Source organism: Hippopotamus amphibius, chromosome 4, assembly GCF_030028045.1.
Source record: "Hippopotamus amphibius kiboko isolate mHipAmp2 chromosome 4, mHipAmp2.hap2, whole genome shotgun sequence".
Classification (NCBI taxonomy): Eukaryota; Metazoa; Chordata; class Mammalia; order Artiodactyla; family Hippopotamidae; genus Hippopotamus; species Hippopotamus amphibius.
The window spans coordinates 132,426,911-132,451,532 of NC_080189.1; the positions used below are offsets into that span (position 1 = coordinate 132,426,911).

The following is a 24,622-nucleotide window of genomic DNA, read 5'->3' on the forward strand; positions in this document are numbered from 1 at the left end:
TGGGGTCGATGCCCCAACCCTCGAGTTGTTTAGGGGTCAACTGTATTTGGAAACAATTTCAAACTTACAGGAAAGTTGCAAGGAAAAGAGGAGTACACCCATGTCTACTTATTGGTAACATTGTGTCCCATTCACTTTGTTTATGTTTTCCATACACCCATTCTGTCTCTCTCTCCCTCTCCCTCTCTCTCTCACACACACACACATACACTTTTTTTTTTCCAAACCACTTGAGATTAGTTGCCTGTATCATTGCCCTTTACCCCTAAATATTTCAGCAAGTGTTTCATCTTTTATGATGTAGACATTTTTGAAGATTAGTGTCCCTTTGATTTTTTTTTTGAATAGGGTGATCCCACTTTGGGTTTGCCTGATGTTTTCTCAGTTAGATTCAGGTGTTGCGTTCCCAGCTAGCCCAGGGTGTTACATTCTCATGGCATCATGTGTGGAGGCACGTATATCTACCTGCCCCTCATTGGTAATGTAAATTTTGATCACCTAGTCAAGGTGTGGCCCAGTTGCTCCACTGTATAGTTGCTAGTTTTCCCTTGCAATTAATAAGTAATCGGTGGGGAATCTACATCCTTTTGAGAGTTGATGTAGTGAAGTTGTTAAGAGCTTATACTTGTCATAGCTGGGTTTGAATCCAGCTAACTGTATGAACCTAGGCAAGTTTATTATCTGTGAAATATTGAAGATAATTGCCATTATCTATCTATCTATCTATCTATCTGTGAGCTTTAAATGAAATAATGAAATAAGATGTGAAGCTCAGGCCTGGCATGTAATAAATGCTCAGCAAATGTTAGCTATTATTTTAGTTCTGGAAATGTGAATAAATAGGCATAGTAATAAAGCCTAAGACTTTATAACCCAAAGCTAAAAAAGACTTCCCGAAGTCATTTCTTCCAAAAAGGTTAACATTTTATCCAAGGTAAATGTGTTTTTAAAGTATCTTCTTCCTGAGCTTGTTCTTTATCTTGGTGTTCTTTCCTGCCTGCTGCACCCTGTCCCCTCTGGTATGTGAGGCAGGGAGTTTAGGGTGAAACCACTGTCAGGAAATTTTTTTTCTGGATTCAGAGTTGTTTGGTTTCCAATTTCATAAAGATCTTAATTGAATAGACATTTTAAAAATCACCCGTACCTGTTTTCTACGTTACCATTGTAATAGTGTCATGTAACTGTTGTCAAAAACTTTCTACAAGAGGAGTAGGCATCCTAGTAGAATTATAAAGAAGAGAGATAGGTTTAGATGGACCTAAAGACATGAGACATCTCATACAGGCGTTACTAGGAAGTGCTGTTAGATGCTCCTGTGGCTGGAGTGTGATGTTCCCGGTGGAAAGTGGTGTTGGCCTGACAGAATCAGCTAGAGCTCAACCATAAAGGACCCCGTTTGCCATGCCAAGATCGTAAGGCAGTAGGGAGCCAAGTAAGGTATTAAGGATGAGAGTGTCGTGATTTTTTGGCTGCACCATGTGGCTTGCAGGATCTTAGTTCCCCAACCAGGGATGGAATCTCTTCCCCCTGTGGTGGATGCACAGAGCCCTAACCGCTGGACCGCCGGGGAAATCCCCATACTTCCCCCCTGCCCCAGCCCCATACTTTTTAGAAAAACCACTGGCAGTAGCTACAGAAGGGAAGTGAAGAATAGTGTGGTGCTAGAGGTGAGAAGGTTAATTGCAGCCTGGATGTGACAGTGGGATGAGAAAGCACTGGATAATTTCTAGACATAAAATGAAGGAGAAATCTCTAAAGGGAGCTGGAAAAATGAAGGCTTCTGACTGGGTGACTGGATGTATGATGGTGCGATTCACTGAAATTGATACTGAAATTGATAAGCCATGAGGAGGAACAATATGCAGAGTTGGCACATGGGGACGCTGATGTTACATGAGATGCATCAGTGGAACATAGAGAGGTCTTTATACCTGTGCCTAATGTTCAACAGAAATCTGGGCTAGAGAGTAAGATTTTGAATCATGTCATCAGCGTACAAATGGTGGTTAAAGCCATGATAGTGGAAATTGCAAGAGTGTGTGTGTACAGGGCTAAGGACTAAGCTTTGATATAGCATTTGTTTGCATTAGATTATATAAACATGTTTAGTTTTATTTATTTATTAATTTATTTATTTGTTTTATTTATTTATTGGCTGTGTTGGGTCTTCATTGCTGCACACGGGCTTTCTCTAGTTGCTGTGAGCGGGGGCTACTCTTCATTTTGGTGTGCAGGCTCCTTGTTATAGTGGCTTCTCTTGTTGTGGAGCACGGACCCTAGGCACGTAGGCTTCAATAGTTGCGGCACATGGGCTCAGTAGTTGTGGCTCACGGGCTCTAGAGCACAGGCTCAGTGGTTGTGGTGCACGGGCTTAGTTGCTCCGTGGCATGTGGAATCTTCCCAGGGCCGGGCTCGAACCCATGTGCCCTGCATTGGCAGACAGATTCTTTACCGCTGCGCCACCTAAGAAGCCCCATGTTTAGTTTTAGATAAGTTTGAACTAGATGTTCAGTGTTTACTCAGTGCTATTGCTTTAGGGTCTAACCCCCCAAAATGAGAAACATCTTTGTGTTTTATTTGACTGCATGGAAGAAAAGGTATTAAATAACGGCAAATGACTAGCTCTCTGGGGTACATTGGAGGTGCAGAAGTTCTCAGCATAAAGATTATAAACAAAAACAAGAGCTTTTTGAGCTTTTTTAAATTTAATTTTTAGGGGAACATTCTGATTAGATGATAACTTTTGTGAGAGTGGAAAGAAACTAGTTTCAGTCCCTTCCCTTTCACATTGGCAAGCATCACACTCTGGGCGTGCAGACTCTTGATAAGCACAGCACCTACAGCCCACACCTAGAGGAGGTCAGGGGTACAGATAAGGCACAGGAAAGGGCGAGGATCAAAATTCAACCGGATTTTGCCTGGGGCTGCCTTTTCTGTGCTACTTAGCACTGTTGAGTCCTGAATATTTTATAAGGAAAGTACTAAATTGACAAATACCTCTCACTGAAGAGAAGTAGCAAGACTGGACTGTTTTACCTGTACCCTAGCAAAGGTCTTCCTTTACTGTTTTATAGTCTAGAAGTCTAAAAGTAATTTCAGAGTTCTGAGCTTTAAGTGGGAGTAGAGAGTAATAGACTTAGGATCTTTTACCATTTATTTCTTGTAGAAAACATAAGTATCGAACTGCTCTTTTTCATGCCAAATAGTAAATCTGTCTTCAACTATTTTAACTGTTCACCCTGAGTATTTTAAGTACAAAAGCAAAATGCATTTGTCTTTTTTATTTTTTGCTTTTATGAAATTTAATCTTATTTTTTTAATGAAGTCTGTTCCAGACCAGAACAGTTTGCAAACCTTAAATAACTTGTGTAATTTCACTGGCTCACAATTCTGGATCTGGGGTAATCAAAGCAAAAAACAAATTCCCAGCTTCATGAATCTTATATTCTGGGGAGAAGAAACAAATAATGAGTAAAATAATAAGTAAATTCAATAGTCTGTGAGGAGGTAAGTGCTATCCAGGAAAATAAAGCAGGGTAGGGGGTAGAGTGGGGTTGAGGGGGAGAGATTCCATATTTTTTGCAACATTTTGTTATGAAAAATTTCAAGCATACAATGAGGTTCCAAGGATTTTATAGTGACCACCCATATACCCAGTACCTAGTTTCCAGCGTTCACATTTTACTCTACTTGCTTTATCACACATCTGTTCATCTCTTCATCTATTAATCCTTCTTATTTTTTGATGCATTCAAAGTAAATTACAGACATTAGTGCATGTTTCCGTAAATACTTCGGCATACATATCACTGATTAGAGTTCAGTATTTATTTACTGTTTTTTTTTCCTCTGAGGTAAAATTTACATGCAGAGAAATTCACAAATACTTAGTGTATGTTAGCTGGATTTTGACAAATTCATGTATAACCCAACCCCCAACAAGATGTGGAGCATGGCCGGAGTCCCAGAGAATTCCTTCGTTCCCTTCCCATTCAGTCCTCGCCCCCCAGCCTCAGCAGCAGCTACTGTTTGATTTTTTTTCTCAGCATAGATTAATTTTAACGTCACATAAATGGACTCAAAGAGTACAGACTCTTGTGCAAAGCTCTCTTCCCTCACCCCAGTGCTTTTGGGACTCACTCGTGTTGTGTGTAGGTGGTTTGAGCCTCAGTGTTGCTGGATGGTCCTCCATTGTGTTACTAAATCACAGTTTGTACACCAGTCCTCCTGTGATGGCCGTTTGGGCTGTTTCCACTTGGGGCTATTGTGAATAAGACCGCATGAACATTCTTAGCCAGGTTTTCTTGTGGGCTTGTGTCTTCATTTCTCGCAGGTAAATAAATACCTGGGAGTAGGATTGCTGGGCCGTGTGGAACGTGTGTGTTTTGTTTCATGAGATCTGCCGCCCCTTTTTCTCACTAACCGTGCCTGAGAGTTGAAGTTGCCCCTCCTCCTCACCGTCGTACAGGTTGTCAGCCTTTCAGTTGCAGCCATTCTGCGGCGTGTAGAGTGGAGAGCCGAGCCGGGAAGGAATGGTCTGTCTGCAAAGGGGACTTTTGAACAAAGACCTGAAGAAAGTGAGGAAGCAAGCTATTATAAGTTTGACAGAGAGCAAGGACTCTAGTAGGGCAAGGACAGAGTGAGTGAATGCAAGTAAGCGATGCCCGAGAGCAGCAAGGAAAGAGAAATGCAGATTCTATTGGACTTTGGAAGCAGTTTTAAAAACTTTGGCTTTTATTCTGAGTGAGGTGGGAAATCATTGGAATATTCTAATGGAAGAATGGCATGGGCTGACTTGTTTATTAACAGATTACTTTGGTTATTCCATGAAGACAGACAGAAATGGAAGCAGGGGCACCAGTTAGAAGGCTGTTGTAATGAGCCAGGCAGGAGTTGGGTGTTTGAATGCAAAACCTGGGACACTTGCTGGAGCATTACTCCTGGACAGGCATCGCTGTCTGATTCTTAGACATGTCATTAGGAAATAGGAGAGAAAATGAGTCAGCTCAGCCCTTCTGTCCCGGTAGCAGTGGAGTCTAGCTCTCCATGCATAAATAATCGGGTTTAAACTTCTTAAGTGGCTTTTTACAAATTAGTCATCACTTATTTCCCTGTAAGAAAGCTCATACAATATTGTTGCTTTTAATAAGATGTTTTTAATTCAGTAACCCCAAAGGTCTAAACATGGTCTTAATTGTTGTTATGGCTAACCGTTAAGGCCGTTATTTGCTTAAATAAATACTTAAATGAATAAGTGAATTTAGTTTAATCTTTGTTTAGGAATTTGCACAGTATAACCTTGAATAACTCTTTCTGGCTTGGTAATATTTATTAGAACTTACTATAGAGCAGGTAGAAATACCTTTTTCATTTTTTTCATTCAGTTTAGACTTACCCTTATTTTTCTATAATGATATTTTATAAAATATTGAGTACCTGCAATAAAGCAAAATATAATTCTAGAGGCTAAGTAGATTATGAAGATAATCTTATTTAGCCCTCATCCTTAAAAGAATTTACAGTCCCCCAATACTACAAGAGAATACATCTTTTAAAGGAAAAGATATAAAAGTTAGACATAGCATCTAGTCCTAAGGACCTCACATTTTGGAGATCAGTATATAAACAAATAAGTGATTACAGCACGATTTCTTAAGTAGAAAATGTTGTACTGTAAAAGCACAGATGGGGAAGCAGAGGAAAGATCAGTTTAAATCAGACTTTGAAGAACAAGCGGGAGTTTTCTTGCCGGGGGAGGGGGGGTGGCACCTGGCGCATGGTCCATCTCTGTCAGCAAAGGCACAGGACAGATGTTTAAGACACATTTACAGTACTGTCCTTTCAGATGGGTCTTACCTACAGATACCTCATGTCACTCTTAATGATTTTTTCTGACTTCTCAAATATGTGATATACCATGTTTATAACCAGCGAACCATTTCGTGTTAACTACCAATGCATTTATCAAAGAGACTGTTAAAAGCCACCTGAAATTTTCTAGGGGTAAGCAAAAATAACAGAGGAAAGTAAAAGAAAAAACATTAACTGCTGGAGAGAAAAGAGGGAAGGATGGGTAAGGAAAAAAAGATACATATATGTTACAAATAATAAAAACAAGTAGCAGAGTGACTTGCAGGACTTCGGGTCTGAGGAGGAAGCTGAGATGCCTGCTTGGGTCTCTGTCTCTGAAGCCACGCTCTGCTGTGCAGGAGGTGGGCTAAAGTAACACAAGTGAGTACATGGAGCCTGCGATTGCAAGGTTCATGCAGATACAAAATGTGCCTCTCAGCTTTCCAGAGAACATTGTTCAGTGTTTCTGATCTTCTGTTTTATTGTTCACACTGCTATGTATAGAAAACATTATCTATAATTACTTGCAGTGCAAGAGGCTTTTAAAGTGATTTGCTTAATCATAAGTTACAATTCATCTGATTCCATTTTATGTAAGATTGAATATTGAAAAATTCTTTAGATTATTTAATTGTATTTACTTTGTTCCCTGTAAGATCAGATTTATTTGAGAGGGCATGCCTCTGTTATTTTATGAAAAATTGGCATTGATCTTGGTGTTTTGGTGATGAACTCTTAAATTGCAACTGAGCCTAATTATTATAAATATTCTATAATATGAAGAAATTTTACCCTCCCAAGGTGTCAAACTAGATAAGCGGTCTTCACACACAGCTGTTTCCTTTTCTTAAAATAATCTTTTAAGTCCTGTTCTTACAGATTTTCGCTTAAATGTCACTTTGCGCTAGTGAAAGTGATACTGTCCTTGAAATCCCCTTCCTATTTATATTTCCCATAACACATTGTACTTTTCCTTCATAGCACTTATTGCACTTTACAAATTATTTTTAGGACTATTTTATTAGTATCTGTCCTCCCTACTACAATGTCAGGAACCGTGTCCTTTTTATTTACTGTGTGTTCCCAGGAGAGACACATAGTTGGCACTCAGTAAACACAGACTGAGTTAATTAGCAAACTGAAGCCCAGATGCTCTGCCCTGTGTCTCTAGGTGTTGTCCTCTACCAGCATTTCCCAAGCTGTATCACAAAACTTCTCTGTGAGCTGTTAATAGATACTTTCTGAAAAAATGATTCTCTGGTCATGGATTTGGGATGACCAAACCTTCCCTCATGAGCAACCACAGTTTACATTAGTATGTTAAAAGCTTTCATTCCAAAAATGTAAAAATCCAGTGTTCTCTTTCTCTCTCTCTTTTTTTAAATTGTCAGACTCTTTATTGAACTACCTGTTGATAATTTGAAATTAAGTATTCCAGTGAACACAGTTTGGGTAGGCTGGCTTACTCAATGCTGCAAATAGATGTATTTAAAAGTTTCATTGACAGGTATTATCTTCCAGGAACATCTAGCTTTTTATATAATTGTAATTTAGGATCAGATCATCTTAGTCATTTAGTCAGGCATTCAGTAAATAATTATCGAATTCATAGTTCATCTTATTCTAATTTATTTCGTGTGTTACTTGGCTTCACCATTTTACATCTTCCTACTCCAAGCAAAAAATTTCATTTTCACTTATAATTTAATGTCACTTTAATAAAATTTAATGTTTTTTTCTTAGAAATAGATGTGTACAGTTTGGGGTTTAAAAAAAAAACTCTTTACCTGGAAAGCTGCAAGTGTAATGTTTTACTCTTGAGCTAAACTTGATTTCCATGGGAAGGGTTTTACTGAACTAAAAAAATTGTGTCTTTTAGAAATTACCTTTGTTTTAGAAAATCGTGTAGTGAGATGTACTCAAATATTTTTGTCAAAAAGAATTACAATTTTAGAAAATAAGGGAAATAAAGAAAATTATAGAAGAGTATTTGAGAATTGCATCCCTGGAGGTGATCTGTGAACTGCTTGAGGTACATACTTTGAAACTGGGCACATAATGTGCACATGCTTGCATCTGTGTGCTGTCTGTGTGTACAGACACAGACACCTGCATACGTATCCATTTATTCAACAGATATTGAAGCACCATGCTTTGTGCCCAGCACTGTTTTTTGGTGGCTATTTAGCAGTGAACAAAATAGACAAAAATCCCTGCCCTCATGGTGCTTAGATTGGGGTGGGGAGGAAGGGGTGGTAACAGTAAATAAACCAAGTGTATGACGTGTCAGAGGATGGAAAATACAGCCGGGAAAGGAGTAAAGGAGCATAGAGAGAAAGATTGTTACGTATATGTTCGGCTACTTTTAGACTTTTCCCTATATTTCTGTGTGTTCAATTATGTCTTTTTCTTTTAAAAAAGATTAAATACAAATATCCTAAACATACAATTTTCAGATCTTTTTACTTACTAAATTGATGGATTTTTCCATTTCATTAAATATTATTCTGAACCATTTAAAGGCTACGCATATTGCATTTTCTAGAACATGGTTCATTTTCTAGACAGCAACCAGGGTGATCTAAAACCCTTCAGCCACTATTACTGAAGGACAGATCCTTAACAAGCCCCACGTCCCTGTGTGCTGACCCCCCGTGCACCCTCACTCACCACGCTCCAGCCACACGGGCACCTGTGTGTGGTCTCCTTCCCATCCTGCAGTCTTCGTGCATACACAGGGCGACAGTACATAGGAAAGTTTAAGGTTATAGTTACACACCAGTGTTGAGGAATGATTTTTCAGGCTTAGAAGAACATATTTGTATATTATACACGTCTTGGTTCCTTAGGTTCCTTATGAGGAAATTTTGTCAAATATTTTATAAAACAAAAAACCACATATAAGATTTTTTTGAAACAGTATTTACTGTATTGAAAAAAATTTGATTTTGCAGTTACAGAAAAATGGATACAAACATAAGGAAGTCTTTCTACAGAAGGCTGTTAGCATTAGGGAGACCATGAATGGTAACAAGCATATGGAAAACTCTTCAGCTTCTCTAGTAATGAAAGGTGCACATTTGCTACCATGTTTTAAGTAGTTAGTATGTCTCAGGCATTTTATCTTAACCACAATCCCATATGGTAGGTACACAATGTACATTTATAGGTGATAAAACTTGCTGGTGTGAATACCTTGTCCCAAGTCCCAAAGTCATAGAGCTAGTAAACCGTGAGGCCAACATTCACATCCAGAGCACTCCTGGTGGCAGCTCATGCTCTTAACCACCATACAGTGGTTTACAGTTCCTGTAAAGAGTCTAAAGCCCTTACTGCTCCCATTTCACACCTAGAAAGTAATTTTCATTGTGGTTCATCTAGAAAAACGAATGAAATAGCCAGGAAATTTTTGAAAAAGAATTGTGAGGAGTGAATTTAGTATCTAGTAAGTTACTAGATAATAAAATGTAGTCTGAGGCTGCACTTCTAAAAACACGTTAAATACTGGCATAGGAGACAGTTGAGTAGGGGGAAAGAGCTTGGAAATACCCCCAAGTGCAAGTGGAATTTATGATAAAGGGACGTTTTTAATTATTAAGGGGAATAGATGATTTTATGCATGACATTAGGACAGGTGGCTTGCTGTCTCTCCTTATACAAAAAAATAAACCATCTCTCACATGTTCATCTACACAGAGAAATGCTAATAGATTAAGAACAAGATGCAAATTAAGAATAATGTGCCTTGCTCCCCCACTCCCTCCTTGAGTTTGATGTAAGTAGCAGGGGAGGGGCATAGGCCAGAAAATTTCTCTTGCTCCTTGAGGAAATCTGAGAGGAGAAGAGGACGCCTGTGATTGATTTCCCAGCTGGGGCTCAGAAGCGGCCTGTGTCCGAGGGCACAAGAGCCAGTACACATGACCACAGACTATTCCGAGTCACGCCTCCTGCCCCCTTCACGCTTAGTTTCTACCAGCTCCCAGGAGCCACAAGGCAGCCTGAATCAGAGATCAAATTGAGTTACAAAAATGAAAGGTTTTGTTAACACACCCTAGTTTGTGACTGTACATGTTACTAAGGATGACAGAATCATAAAGGAAAAGGTTAATAAATTTGGCTGATAGAACTTTCCTGCGTGGAAAAAATACTTAAAATCAGAAATCAGACTTCAGAAAAATATTTGTCAATTTTATTACACGGGGGCTAATTTCCTTAATATTGGAAAGGAAAATAATCCACATATTTAAACATCAATGAGAAAAAGGAAAGCAGAACTCTTGAAAATGAGCAGACAGCACCATTTAAGGGGAGAAAAACTCGTAAAGAAATTAACTAAAATAACAAGCTGGGTGATTTTAACATTGAAAAGAGACATTAAGGAGTTACTACAAGGAGTGGTAGGAATATGTGTTGTAACTTCGTATACCCTTTGGGCACTTCCATCTCCCCTACAAATGCTTTCACGGGCCGCAGAGGTGTCTCACATAAATAATAGTGCAGGATTGGTTTTTGCAGCGTTCAGGGAGAAGGATTGGCATTTAAGTTCTTTCCGGGTTTTTTTCCCCTATCAATTAGTGTCTGGTTAAATAAGTTACGGTACATCCGCATAGTGGAATACAGTGCAGCTGGGGCAAACATTGTAGTAAAAGTATCAGTGTGGGAAAATCTCCAGGATATGTCAGGGGACCAGAGCCCCAGGGATAAAAGCTGTGTGTTTCACATAGAGCCCTAGCTGTGAATTGATATATACATGTATATAAAGTTAACAGAAACTGCTTAACGAAAACTGAAATTTTTTGTTTTCATACTGTTGGACTGTTTTTCATCTCTGAACTTGTATTTTATATAGTATTTTAAAAACTGGCTTACATGTAATGAAATGTTTACCAAAATTCAGTGATGATAGGGGTGGGTGAGTGCATATTTCTATGGCAGCTGGTAAAATCCTTTCTGTGTGCAGACTCAACCACAGCTTATTGTGAGCACCTGTTACATGCCAGGCAGTATACTAAACACTTAATGCACATTTCCTTAAATCTCCAACCAACCCTGTAAGATTCTATTTTTCTTTTATTGGAGGAAACAGATTTAGAAGAATGAAGTGTCCTGCCAGGAGTCACACACTCTGGAGCTTGTGCTTTCAATACCCATACCTAACTACTGTTCAGAAAGGGCTCTGGGAATTCCTAAGAAAGGTTATTGCTGGAGACAAAGACCAGATTTGAATCTGTGTCAGTTTCATGAGCTAAAAGTGAAGAAAATAATCTGTACCCTTCTTTGGAAAGATCATATTAACTGATTTGTGTGACATTTGTGAGGCACTCTATGAATAATGATTCGAATTAATGAATTGGTTTTTTTTTTTTTTTTTTTTTTGGCACACGGGCTTAGTTGCTCCGCGGCATGTGGGATCTTCCTGGAGCTAGGATCAAACCCGTGACCTCTGCATTGGCAGGCGGATTCCCAACCACTGCGCCACCTAGGAAGCCCATGAATTGTTTTTTGTACATAGTCTGCTTTCTTCATACAAGTTCATCTGTTTTAACCCTTAAAAAAAAAAGTCTCATCTGTAAAATGCAAACTTTAAGTAACAGTTTTAGTTAGGTTTTGGAATCTTTTGTATAATTTAACACTCAATTTTGGTGTAGTACCTTTTCTTAAATTGAGAAATTATACAGTGTATCTAACAAAATCTTCTGGTTTCTATTCAAAATGTTTTTACCACAACTGTATTGTTAGCATCCTTGCAAGGCTACTAAAATTCCTCTATTTTAAAAACAAATGAATAAAAACCTCTTTGCAAGGCTCTATGTTCTGTTTGTTAGTTTTTTTAATACATAAACTTAACTGCCTTCCACTCTTTTTAGGAACACCATCTTCAGCGGGCAATTTCAGCACAGCAAGTGTATGGCGAGAAGAGGGATAACATGGTGATACCAGTCCCAGAGGCAGAGAGTAACATCGCTTACTATGAGTCTATATATCCTGGGGAGTTTAAGATGCCAAAGCAGCTCATTCACATACAGCGTAAGTAACTGCTCTTTTGATCACTATATTTTGCATTATCTTCTTATGTAACTCTAGACAGATTTTTACCAGTTAGGGGCCATTTTCAGTACCCATTTCATTAGCATCAGCTTGAGAGTTATTAGAACCCATTTTCACCTTTAAAAATCATGCTTGAGATTTCTGCCTGGCAGAAAAGATAGCATTTTCATCCTAGATTTTTAGCTTCATCTCAACATGGGATCTTACGCTACTGTAGATGAGGAGGATAAAGCATATGCCTTAGATGTCGAAATCATTCTCTTACGGTTCAGAAATAGTAATACTAATTGCCTTAAATAACTTCTTAATAGAGTCAGAAGTCAGCAAGCCTTCTCTGTAAAGGGTCAGATTATAAGTATTTCGGGCTTTGTGGGTCGTTCAGCCTCTGTCCCAGCTATCTTACTCTGCCGTTGTGAGACAGAGTCAGCAGTAGACAGTACACACGCAAATGGGCCTGGCTGTGTTCCAGTAAAACTCTGTTGACAAAAACAGACAGTGACCCACTGTTGGCTCATGGGTCATAGTTTGCCAACCCCGTCTTTGTTTCTACTAATTTTTTTTTTTTTGGCCAATCCGCTCGGCTTGTGGGATCTTAGTTCCCAACCAGGGGTCAAACCCAGGCCCTTGGCAGAAAGCACGGCGTCCTTACCACTGGACTGCCAGGGAATTCCCCTAATTTTTTTAAATTTAGTGTTTTAATTGGTAACTTGTGTGACTTGGTACTGATAGGTTCTTCATTGGAAATGATCCTTGGATAGCTAATCACTTTTGACGATGAACAGCTGAGAGCTTGTAGACTTAGAAGAATGTATTTCATTCACTCAGTCCCCAGGTAGTGGGCCTCTTAAACACGTAATTGAAAGGTTACTACGGTAAAATTGGTACAGCGTTCACTGTTGTCTGCTGACCTTTATGATCAAGAGGCTTTGCCAGGGGCCCGTCTAATCCTTTTCTCAGGACAATATAAATCTGTTTGGTTTTTATTGTTCTTTCTATGGACATAGAGAAACTAGCTTTAACCAGTTTCTAACTTATTAACTACTTTTCTGACTCATTTGACCTTTCTCCTTGTGATCTAGTCCCTGTCCTGGTTCTAAACATTTTTTTTCCCAACTGTTTCTTGACTATGAAAACCAAAAGTAAACATAATGCTCACATTGACTCTTATCAGTTCTGTATTGGCATTGGATATTTTTCATTTGTGATGTGTTTTCATCTTTACCTCTGACTTGCACTTAACCTTATTGACTTCCTTTAGGAAAAAAAAAAATGCTTACAATTTATTAAAGGCTATCCTGAAGTGAACCAAACAAGTGGCATGTGTTTTCTTGCTCACTCACATGTTAAATTATATATAAGACACAGACACAGACATTCTAAACAAATATGACCACTATTAGGACCTAAAAATCAGTTCTCTGGAAAATCATGTCAATATGAAAGTTCCAGAGCTGATCCTTCCTATACATGTTAACTAGAACCACATTGCATTCCGTAGCTACAGGCTGTATTATCTCACGAATGCAGGCTTTTAGGTTAAAGCATCATTGAGCAAGATAAAATTACGTTAATCAATTTACATTATCACTATCAGAAAAAAATTTCAAATGCATGTTTTTCAAATAGTTGCTTATTGATGACTAAACTTCACAAATCACATTTTATTGGTAGCTCGTGGATTGAATTGTGGTCAGAAGAGTCAAAAGGGACAACATTAAAAAAGGAATTGACTTTGCTGAGACTGTAATCAACTAGTAGTAAAATGGGAGAATTTGTAACTTATTTGGGAAAAAATTTTTTTCATCAATACAAATTTGGAAAGATGTATTATATTGGAATGTTAATAAAGACAGCTAAACTAGTGTTAGCTGCCTTTGCGTTTGTTTTAACATTTTGTCTTGGATGATTATAGATTCACAGAATATGTGAAGCCTTTTATATAATCACCACAATAATTAAGGTACTCAACCATACCATCACCACAAGACTCCACCTTGTTGCTCCTTTAAATGCACCCCCAGCCTGGCAACCACTAATCTGTTCTCCATCTCTGTAATTATGTTTGTTGATGAAGTTAACATAAATGGAATCATGCAGTATATATCCTTTTGAGATTGACTTTCTCCTCCTAGTACAGGCTCCTTGACGTTCATCCAAGCTGTTGCACGTAACAGTAGTTCCTTCCTCTTGCTGAGCAGTCTTCCATGATAATGTGTGCTCCGAGTGTGTTCCACCACTCACCCACTTAAAGACATTTGGGTAGTTTCCAGATTTTAACTATTGATATTTCAAATAAAGCTGCTATGAACATTCATGTACAGATTTTTGAGTGAACAGAAATTTTTATTTCTCTGGGTTAAATACCAATAGTGTAGTTGCTGGGTGATCCATTTTTAGTTTGACCCTAACGTCTACACTGTATCCCATAGTAGCTGTACTGTTTTACATTATCATCAGCAGTGCGTGTGTGATCCAGTTTCTCCTGTATCCTTGCCAGCATTTGAGGTTATCACTTTTTAATTTTAGCCATTCTAGTAGGTATGCAGTGGTATCTCGTTGTCCTTTAAATTTGTGCTTTTGTAAATGGCTGTTATGTTAAACGTCTTCTCATGTGTTTGCCAGCTGTATATCCTCTTTGGTGAAATGATTATGCGTGTCTTTTGCCCATTTTCTAATTAGATTATTTATTCTAATGTTGGGTTTTGAGGATTTTATTTTGTTTATATATTTGAGACACAAGTTTTTGTCATGTGTGATTTGGAAATATTTTCTTCCAGTGTGTAATTTGTCTTTTCATTGTTTTAATAGTTTTTCACAGAGCAGAAGTTTTTGATTTTGATGAGATCCATTTTTCAGTTTTCCTCTTGTAGATCATGATTTTGGTATCAACTCTAAGAATACTCTTTGTTTTGCCCGGGATCCAAAGATTTTCTCCTATGACCTGTTCTAGACGTTTCACTGTTCTACCTTTAAGTGTATGATCAGTTTTGAGTGTGAGGTTTAGGTTATGGTGTTTCCCCGCCGCCCCCCACCCCCCCCACCCCCCCCAACCCCGGCCCCACTCTGGATACTTAATTGCTCCAGGACCGTTATTGAAAAAGTGATCCGTCCTCCAGTGATTGCTTTTGCTTCTTGGCCAAAAAATTAATTACAATATGCAAATAGAGCATATTGATGTGGCTCTGTTTCTGGGTTCTGTGTTCTATTGCATTGATCTCTGTGTTTATTCTGAGACAGTACCACTGTCTTGATTACTGCAGCTATATGATAATCATTAACAGCAGGGAGAGTGCTTCCTCCTTTATTTTTTTTTTTCAAGATTGTTTTGGGTATTCTAGAGCTTTTCCCTGTATATATTACAATAAGTTTGTGTCTACAAAGAAACTTGCTGAGATTTTGATAGGAATTGCATTTAAACTTATAGATCATTGTAGGGAGAATGGGCATCTTTTCTATATCGCATCTTCTAGTCCATGACCACAGTATGACTCTCCAAGTATTTAGGTCTTGGATTTCTTTAGTTGACACTTTATAATTTTCATCATGGAGATCCATGGTTTTTTAGTACTTTTTTTTTTTTTTTTTTAGATTTATACCTGTTTTCTTTGGAACAATTGAGAATGGTATTGCACTTTTGATTTTGGTTTCCACTTGTTCATTGTCAGTATACAGAAATGGAGTTTAATTGTGTGTTGATCTTATGTCCTGTGGTGTTAGCTGAAATTACATATTAGTTCTAGGAGATGTTTGTAGATTCTTTGGGATTTTTTAAATGGAAAATCATGTTGTAGTCTACAAATAGAAGTGGTTTTGTTTTTCATTTCCAACTTGTATGTCTTTACTTTCTCTTTCCTGCCTTAGTATACTGGTTAGAACTTGAATACAATGTTAAAGTAAGAATGGTGAGAGCAGAGGTCCTTTCCTTGTTCCTGATCTTAGAGAGAAAGAATTTAGTCTTTCACCATTAAGTATTATGTCACCTGTAGGATGTTTTTTTATAGGTGCTTCTGTGAGATTGAGGAAGTTCCCCTTTGTTCCTAGTGTACTGGGAGTTTGTATCCTGACTTGAATTTGTCAGGTGCTTTTTCTGCATCGGTTGATAAGGTCATGTGATTTTTTTTTTTTCCTTCTGTAGTCTTTGATATGATAGGTTGCACTGGTTGGTTTTCAAATATTGAACCAGCCTTGCATACCTGGAATAAATCCAACTTGACTGTGGTGTCTTATTTTTTTCATACATTGTTGGGTGGGATTTTATTGAGGAGTTTTGCGTCTAAGTTCATGAAAGATATTGGTTGGTAGTCGTGTGTGTATGTGTGTGCTCTGTCTTGTCAGGTTTTGGTATGAGTTAATATTGGCCTCATAAAAGAAGTTAGGAAGTATTCCCTCTTATTTTCTGGAAGAGATTTTGTAAAATTGAAGTTAATTCTTTAAAAATTGGTATTGTCCACTACCAAATATAAAATAGATAGCTAGTGGGAAGCTGCTGCATAACACAGGGAGATCAACTCGATGATGGGTGGTGACTTAGAGGGATGGGATAGGGAGGGTGGGAAGGAGTCTCAGGAGGGAGAGGATATGGAGATATATGTATAAATACAGCTGATTCACTTTGTTGTACAGCAAAAACTGGCACAACAGTGTAAAGCAATTATATTCCAATAAAGAGCTTAAAAAAATAAAAAGAAATCCCCAAGGAGGGAGAAAAGAAAAAGAAATCCCCAGGGGCGGGGGGTGGGGGGTGGAAATTGGTATTAGCTTTTAATATATTACAATACACAAGAAAAGCCTAGTTATATTGTAAACTTCTGCAAAGTTAAAATTGAATCTTGAATGCCGGGTGGTCTAATAAATTCCTTATGAAGGGTACATTGCCTCGGATTATGTGTATAGACTGGTTCATTTCAATTCTTGTAATTTTTATTTTGTAAAACTCTGAAACTAATGTTACACAAACTGTTCCGTGGAGTTTTTAAGATGACAGTTAGTATTGCCTAAAAAAAGTAATGATCAAACATGTTTGAGAATTATTGCATGTTATATTCTCCCTTCACCCCCAGAGTTATAATGCACATTACTTACGGGCTCTGGGAATCTTGTAGTTGAAAGTATTCTAACCCAGCATTCTCCAACCCAGTATTCATTACATGTATCTGTTAACATTTCATTGAACATTTATTTGGAAAATCTCAACGTTATTCTTATCTTTAACAGGCTTAGGAAAGAGATCATAATTTTCTGTCTTTTATCCTGTCAGAGCTGTAAAGGAAGAAACCGATATTAAAACCAGTATCCCCTTCTTAGTTCCAAATTGTGGTTACTTTCTAAACTATTTGAGTGCTATTTAACATCTCCTGTCCAACAGGTCTTAATGTTGTTTCTCTCTTGATTGGTGATCTGGAAGGCTTCTAGATTGTACAGCTAAGACTTCTTTCCAGGTCATACTGGCAAAAAGGACAAAACAGTTCTGATCAGAATAGGCAAGAACAAGTCTCTGTCCCCCTTCCCCTTACACTTGGGTCTCAAGGTTCTCCTGTTAATCCTCAAAGGAAATCTTTTTTTAACAGGCAGTCTTGGTGTATATTTGAATACGTTTGTGTGTGTGTGTAGAGATACAGATCTGGGCATTTCCAGTTCTGCCCACTGGTGGAGCCAAGAAGCAAAAATATTCAGTAGCAATAAGCACACCTGGTACCTATGCCCTGATCCGTTCCCCACCAAATAGGGGGGAGTATGTGGAGAAATGGCTGACCCCAGGGCGGGGGCAGGGTAAACACAAGGTAAACCCAGAACATCTCGTTATGCCAGAAATTAAGAACTCACACAGGTAGATGGCTGCGGCATATTCACAAGGGGACGTAGGAGTTTCCACTGGCTAATGTGGGGACATTGTAAGCAGTGGAATAATTGAGTATAATAATGAATGATAAACCACTGAAAAAGCAGGAATTCATGAGTCCATACTGGTAATAGCGTACTAAATGGTGGAGAAGTGTAGTGTCGTGGTTGTGCGGTATAGAATGCCGAGAGCTCAGCGGTGCCATGGGAAGAGAGTGCTGCAGTTAGAAAATCATTTTTGCAATTACCATGATCAAGATTGAATCACACAAGAATCACCAGTGTGTGCTCAATAGAAGAGGAAATTTAGATGAGGAGCAGGATGTTTGCATGGCCTTAAACTCTCCCCACAAACTGCTTATTAGTTCGGGGGCGGAGGGGGTGCGGGCGCGGTAGTTATACAGTGGAGTAACGGGGCAGTTTCTTGACCGGTGATTAAAATTATCACCACTTACGAGAAGCAGATGAACATCATGTGCCTCTAGGTGTGAGGCCCGGGAGGGGCTGAGAAGCTGAGCATCCACTGTGGCAGCTGAGAGTGCACACCCCAGGCACAGTGGGGAAAATCCAACACACACAAAGTGAGCAAGGTGCTGGCAGTAATCCTGGTAACACGCTGAGACAAGCCTGCAAGACAGAGGCGGGCTGTGGAGATAGACGGCCCAAATTAAACGAGGCCCAAGAGACAACATGGAGATAGTACCTGAACCCAGGCTGGTCTGTACTGCAGTGGAAGACATTATGAATTATTGGATCCACTGGCAAAATTGGAATATAAAGTTGATGACTCTACTGTGATTCCATGAAAGAATCTCTATTCTTAGGAGACACACTGGAGTATTTAGCAGTAAAGAGCCATTATGAAGGCAATTTACCCTCTGGTGGCTGAAAAAATATTGTGTGTGTGTGTGTGTGTGTGTGTGTGTGTGTGTGTACGTACATGGCAGGGGAGGACACACACATGCAGGTGATAAAGCAAATAGAGTAAACGTAACAGCAGGGGAATCCGGGTAAAGGGTAGCAGGTGTCCCTTGTGCTGTTTTTATTTTGAGGCTTTTGTAAGTTTGAATTTATTTATAAATAAGATTTTTAAAAGTAGATCCTTGTAGAACCTATTTTTTTATTACCTCTCAGAACAGATGTAGCCTGTCTTTATGTCCTGAGTCTGAAAGATTGTATTTTCTCCTTCTCTTTGCCTCCTCCACTTCCCCTATAACATACACTCTTTCCCCTTATTCTTTTGGTTTTACTTTCTCACAGATAAAATCTATAGCATCAACCACAGAACTTTATTTATAAAGGACTTCATATCTGGGATTTCAAATGTTTCAGATCTGGGATTCTCTGTTTACTTTCCCCAAGTACATTCTAGAAGTGACTCCAGGCTCTATAGTTTGTAAATATAAAGAAGTTTAAAAATGTCATGATCTAGCTAGCCGGTGATAGCTTTTGTCTTCTTAGGTCTAAGCAAAGATGTCAAATACCTACCACCCCACAGTAAATACCACTATTACGATAGTCTTTTCTGCTGCCCAGAATTTATTCCACAGTCTTTGCAGGTAGATGTTACCAGTCCCTGAGAGTTAGTGCTTGAATTGAAACCTGTGTTCCATTCCTGCCCTGAGAAATTTCTCCTCAGCCTTGAACAGTGTGCTTTCTTTTCAATCAGGAGTTATATTCTATTGGTAATCTACATTTTGTGCCATTTTGTGGCCCCAAATACCCTTTCACTATTTGCTTCCTGTAATTTAAAAATGCTGCTTGGAGTTATGGACATACCCCCCTGTGTACCCTTAGTCTGAGCCATAATGTGGCACTCGTTACATAGACATTTATGTACATTTCATCTCTGTTACTGGTCTCTAAGCACAGTGGTTTGTACCCCTTCGTATCTCCTTTAAAATAGTCTAATCAATTTATATGAACTATTACGTTCTTTTTGCTTAGATTTATTTTCCATAGAATTTTCTCCTCCATCTGTATAGAATACTGTATTTTGTTTAACCGTATACGTATCTGGATTTATCTCTATCAGAATGTTTTAAACAGTCAGCTTCTACAGTATGGCTCCCATTGTTTAACAGTCATTGGCTAACTAGGGCTTTTTGAATTGGCAGAACTCAATTGGAAGAGGCGACTCATTTGCCTGTGTCTCTTTAGACCTTGTTTTCTATGCAGTAACATGGCCCAGGAAATTTGAAGATACTCCTGTTTCTAGAACCGTGATACATATGTTACATCTTTATCAACTGCAGCTGAGCTGTCAGTTGGATGCTGCAAGTTTGGCTGAAGCCAAATTACACTTTAATCATTGGCTGTGGTGTTTTGGTCAAATGAAATTCTAAAGTGAGGTTTTACATGTTAGCTTTTCTCTAGGGTTTTAATATTTTATATCTGAACAAGATTTGGTTCTCCTCGTATCTGAAGGTCTTAGATGAGTTTGTACTAACTAAAGAAAAGCTTCTTGCAGAGGCAATAGCAGCCTGACTCTTGGGTACTTGTTAACTTCAGTGGCAAAGACACAGAGCCCCCAAGGGTGGGAATCTTCCTTTACAGTCTCCATTCCATTCCCTAATTCACTGAATGTAACTTGTCCTTGGTGATATAAGGTATGCCAGAAGAATGCCAAGTGTATTTTGATAATGCAAAAGTAAGGTGGTACTAGGCAAGCGTGTTTAGTTTTTGTGAATAATTAAGCTTTGTAAATGTGATTTGACCTAAAGAAAAATAAATTTTATCGTGGAGGCTGCCAAAGAAATGTGTAAATGAGACCCTAAAAATGAATCAAATACTCCCTTAAGAAGCCGGAACGTTGATGGTTGGTCCCTGTCAGCCTGGCTTTCTGAACTATCTGGATCATCCTCTTTAATGGAACTTTGAGTGATGGTAGAAATGTTTCTGTTGTCTGTGGTATCTGGTATAGCACTGACCACTAGCCATGCATAATATTTAACACTTGAAATGTGGGTGCTGTAACTGAGGTACTGAATTTTTAATTAAATTAGTTTAAATCTAATTAGTCACACATGGCTCGTGGTTACTCTGTTGAACAACACAGATACGGATGTTTTTGGTTAGGGACAAAACAACAAGTGTGTTTAATCCAACAGTCAGTTTTAATCCAGTTTGAAATCTCCAAAATCTCTATTTACATAGCAGTAGCACACAGAATCAGATGATGGAAAATCGTTGAAGGGCCTATCATTTCAGGAAACGTGTGTGGAGATGGTAACATATAGAGATTTCTATGGAGTCTGAATGTTCATTTGTTTTAATTAGGAATGTTATAGAAGTGTGATATAGGTCAAAATGAAAATGAACCATAGTGTCATAGTGTATTCTGATGTTAATCTAGAAGCAGGAATGGCAGATTTGGGGCAGTCAGGGTCTTCCCTTGCACCTATCCACAGACTCACCACGGGTAACTGAAGATTTTTTCAGGTTTTTTCCCACTTGAATAGGGTCAAAATCCAAATGCTTTTCAGTAGAGTCCTGCACGCAGAGTTGGTATACAGGGTGAACATGTTTACTGTCTCTGTGCTTAGGTACGGAGATGAATGAGACACAGTGCCTCCTCTCAAGCGTATTTGAATGCTTAACAAACAAGATTGTAAAGTATGTGTGAAAAATAGTACAAAAGAAGGGGAGTAATATCGAACAGGCATTTTTGACCTTGGTGCCACATGCTTTTAGGGACATTTGCATTGCTTGTAATTTATGCAAAATGTTGTATGTTTACACCATCTGTTTTTCTGGGGATAGTGTTCATAACTTCTAAAAAAGATAAAAATAGGAACCACTTATTGGGTGGGGGGCAATTGAGAAAGGATTCCACAGGAGTTGATGTCAGATTGGGTTTTGGAAAGATTGAGTAGTCATTTGCTAGGTGGGCAGGCAGAAAAGAGCTAATGTAAAGGCCTGAAGACAGGAAAGAAGAGCCTGCTGTTTGAAATAGATGGAATTCAATACTGCTGGATCATAACGTCCTGCTGAGGCTGGCCAGGCAGGTCGGAAAGAGCCTCGTACAGTTGCCAGGATTGGGTTCGGAGGTGCTGGGAGCTCAGAGGAGGTGTTGATGCAGGAAAAGCTGTGAGACGGATTTGATATCCAGCATCCTAGTATGTTACTTACATTATGATCAAACTGGCTTAATTGTGATAAGTAACTGAGTGACATTTGATGGCATAGTATAAAGTGGTGGTTCTTGCCCTCCCATTTCCGTGACCAGGACACTGATTCTCATGCGGGAACAAGCCTTATTAGCAGGAATGCGCTCGCCTAGTGACGCTGTGACTGTTACCAGCAGTTGGCTTCTCACCCTTTAGCTTTAGAACCACCCCTGAGCTTTTGGCAAAGTAGTTCAATAATTTATAAAATAGGACTTAAATATTCTCGAAACAATCTTACTTAAAGACCTTATCCGTCTATTATTATGTCAAATTACATGAAATTGCTGATAGTTTATCATTTTTGAGCTACAAAATTTTCATAGAGTTCAACCAGTAATTTAACAATCTTTCTGTTCTTAATAGTGGGCTTCTAGTTTGTTTGCTTTGAGGGGTGGGGGAAGGGGTCACATCAGTTGTCTTTTATCACTTTTAACAGTAAAGATGTTCTTCAACTTTAAGTGTGGGAAGCTTAGAGTGTTTGTGAGTCTGAAAACAAAATCTTTAAAAAACCTTTCCTCTTTCTTTAGAGGTTATCTAGACGTGTGCACGGTATTCTCTGTGTTTGCACAGTAAATGACTGCTGTGGTTTCTTCTGTCAGCTTTCAGTTTGGATGCTGAACAGCCCGATTATGATTTGGATTCTGAAGATGAAGTATTTGTGAATAAACTGAAGAAGAAAATGGACATCTGCCCACTGCAGTTTGAGGAGATGATTGACCGTCTAGAGAAAGGCAGTGGTCAGCAGGTACAGCTTCAGTGTGTATATTGTGTGTGTGTGTGTGTCATACAGAGAGATATCTGCTCACATGGAAGCGGTGTAGTGTTGGGGAGGGGGCAAGCGAGCAGGCTGTGGACAAGCATGAATAGTCTCACCTCTGCCCGTTACTGGCTGTGTAGTCTTCAGCAGTTTGTTTAAATTTCTCTACGCCTCTGTTTCCCTGTCTGTAAGATAGAGATGATAAACGTTACGGGATTGATGTGAAAGTTAAATAAGATAATTTATGTAAAGCGTGTAGCTCATTGTCTGACATGTACAAGGTACTCAGCATGTTTGCTGTTGTTAATACTGTTATTTTGATTATTGTCATTTAAACTCAGAAGTATTTTTGAACGTTTTATTTGTATTGTGTGAAAGTGACATAATGATTTTACATTTAGCCAGTCAGTCTGCAGGAAGCCAAGCTGCTGCTGAAAGAAGACGATGAGTTAATTAGAGAAGTTTATGAATACTGGATTAAAAAGAGAAAAAACTGCCGAGGGCCGTCTCTTATCCCCTCAGTGAAGCAAGAGAAGCGAGATGGTTCCAGCACAAATGACCCTTATGTGGCTTTTAGAAGACGTACTGAGAAAATGCAGACTCGGAAAGTAAGGGAACCTGGGGAAATGTTTTTGTAATTTTTTTTTGATGTAAGAAAATTTATAATTATGAGTATCAGTATCTGAAGGTTGTGTTTTAATTTGTGTTTAGACAGATTTTCTATATGTTTTAATGAAAAATACTAATTTAAAATGAGTCGGCCTTAAAATTCATTACAAAGTTATTAATGCTATATTTTAATGTTAATCCACTAAAAACCATATTCAAAATTGATTTCCTTGTGATCCATGTTCCCTTTCAGTGTCTTTAAATTCTATTCTCAGCCTTCAAATATATATGTTCTTATATATCAGTAGCTATACTCAGAATGCCAGTAGTCAGAAATGCTTATTGACATTAAGCAAATTCATGTTTGCAGAATCGCAAAAATGATGAAGCCTCTTATGAAAAAATGCTTAAGTTGCGTCGAGATCTAAGTCGGGCTGTTACCATTCTAGAGATGATAAAAAGAAGAGAAAAGAGTAAAAGGGAGCTATTGCACTTAACACTGGAAATTATGGAAAAGAGGTAAAGTATATTCTAATAGCATTAGAAGTGTGGTACCATTAGAATTTTGTGTAGAGTTAATTTCCTAAGCAATTATCTGTAACTCCAGGAATATATTCTTTTAATAATAGAGACTGTTGAAATGTGTGGTATGATATGCTTTATATAAGTTTACATGCCTTCCTCTCTTTATTTTCACTTTTAAAGTGACTGGGTTCAGTAAAACTAAATTATGCCATGTGTTTCCCTTGTGTTGCCCTTACTTGAATTGTGTACAGGGCTGTGAGGGAGAGAACATTTGACACTTCTAAAGTTTTTATTTTATTTACTAGATGACACTGAATTTTTTCTTAACACTTACTGAGCTTTTTAACAGAGCAGTATAAACGGCGGGGGCAGGCGTAATCTTAATACTCAAGTAATCCTTCATCAGGGAGCACAGTGAACACGTCAGGCCTCACTCCCCTATTTCCTAGTCCCTGTTCCCAAAGAAAACCACTGTTCAATGTATTGTGACTCATTTCAGAAAAATTAGTGTTATAGCACAGGCAACTCAAATTAGCAGAAGGTTCCTAAGCACCATTTTAGGCATGAATTTCAATGTCTCCATCAAATCTTTTACCAGAATTGCTATGTTAAAATGTAAACCTTTGGTTTCTTTCCCACAGTTATCTATTAATGGTGCCAAGATAAAGCTATAAGCCAAAAAGCACAAGGAAGAAACAATAGGAATTATGTCATCATTAGTTTTAATGAGCATTCAGCAAATAGGTTCCTTTCATCTTACCTGAGGCCTAATCAGGGTTTCTAGTTACAGCTCAGTTAGTTATTAGCCGTCATGAGGTTGAGTACT

General features: G+C 38.5%; 1 protein-coding gene across 4 annotated transcripts in view; it reads left to right on the top strand.

Moving 5' to 3' along the window:
• Positions 1-24,622, top strand: part of EPC1 (enhancer of polycomb homolog 1) — a 90,653-nt gene that overhangs the window by 50,075 nt on the left and 15,956 nt on the right. For all 4 annotated transcript variants that reach the window (XM_057731167.1, XM_057731164.1, XM_057731163.1 and 1 more), the window contains exons 2-5: positions 11,718-11,877; positions 22,505-22,650; positions 23,064-23,270; positions 23,642-23,790. In XM_057731167.1, coding sequence (XP_057587150.1) covers positions 11,718-11,877; positions 22,505-22,650; positions 23,064-23,270; positions 23,642-23,790 — 662 coding nt within the window. The remainder of the gene's footprint in view (positions 1-11,717; positions 11,878-22,504; positions 22,651-23,063; positions 23,271-23,641; positions 23,791-24,622) is intronic.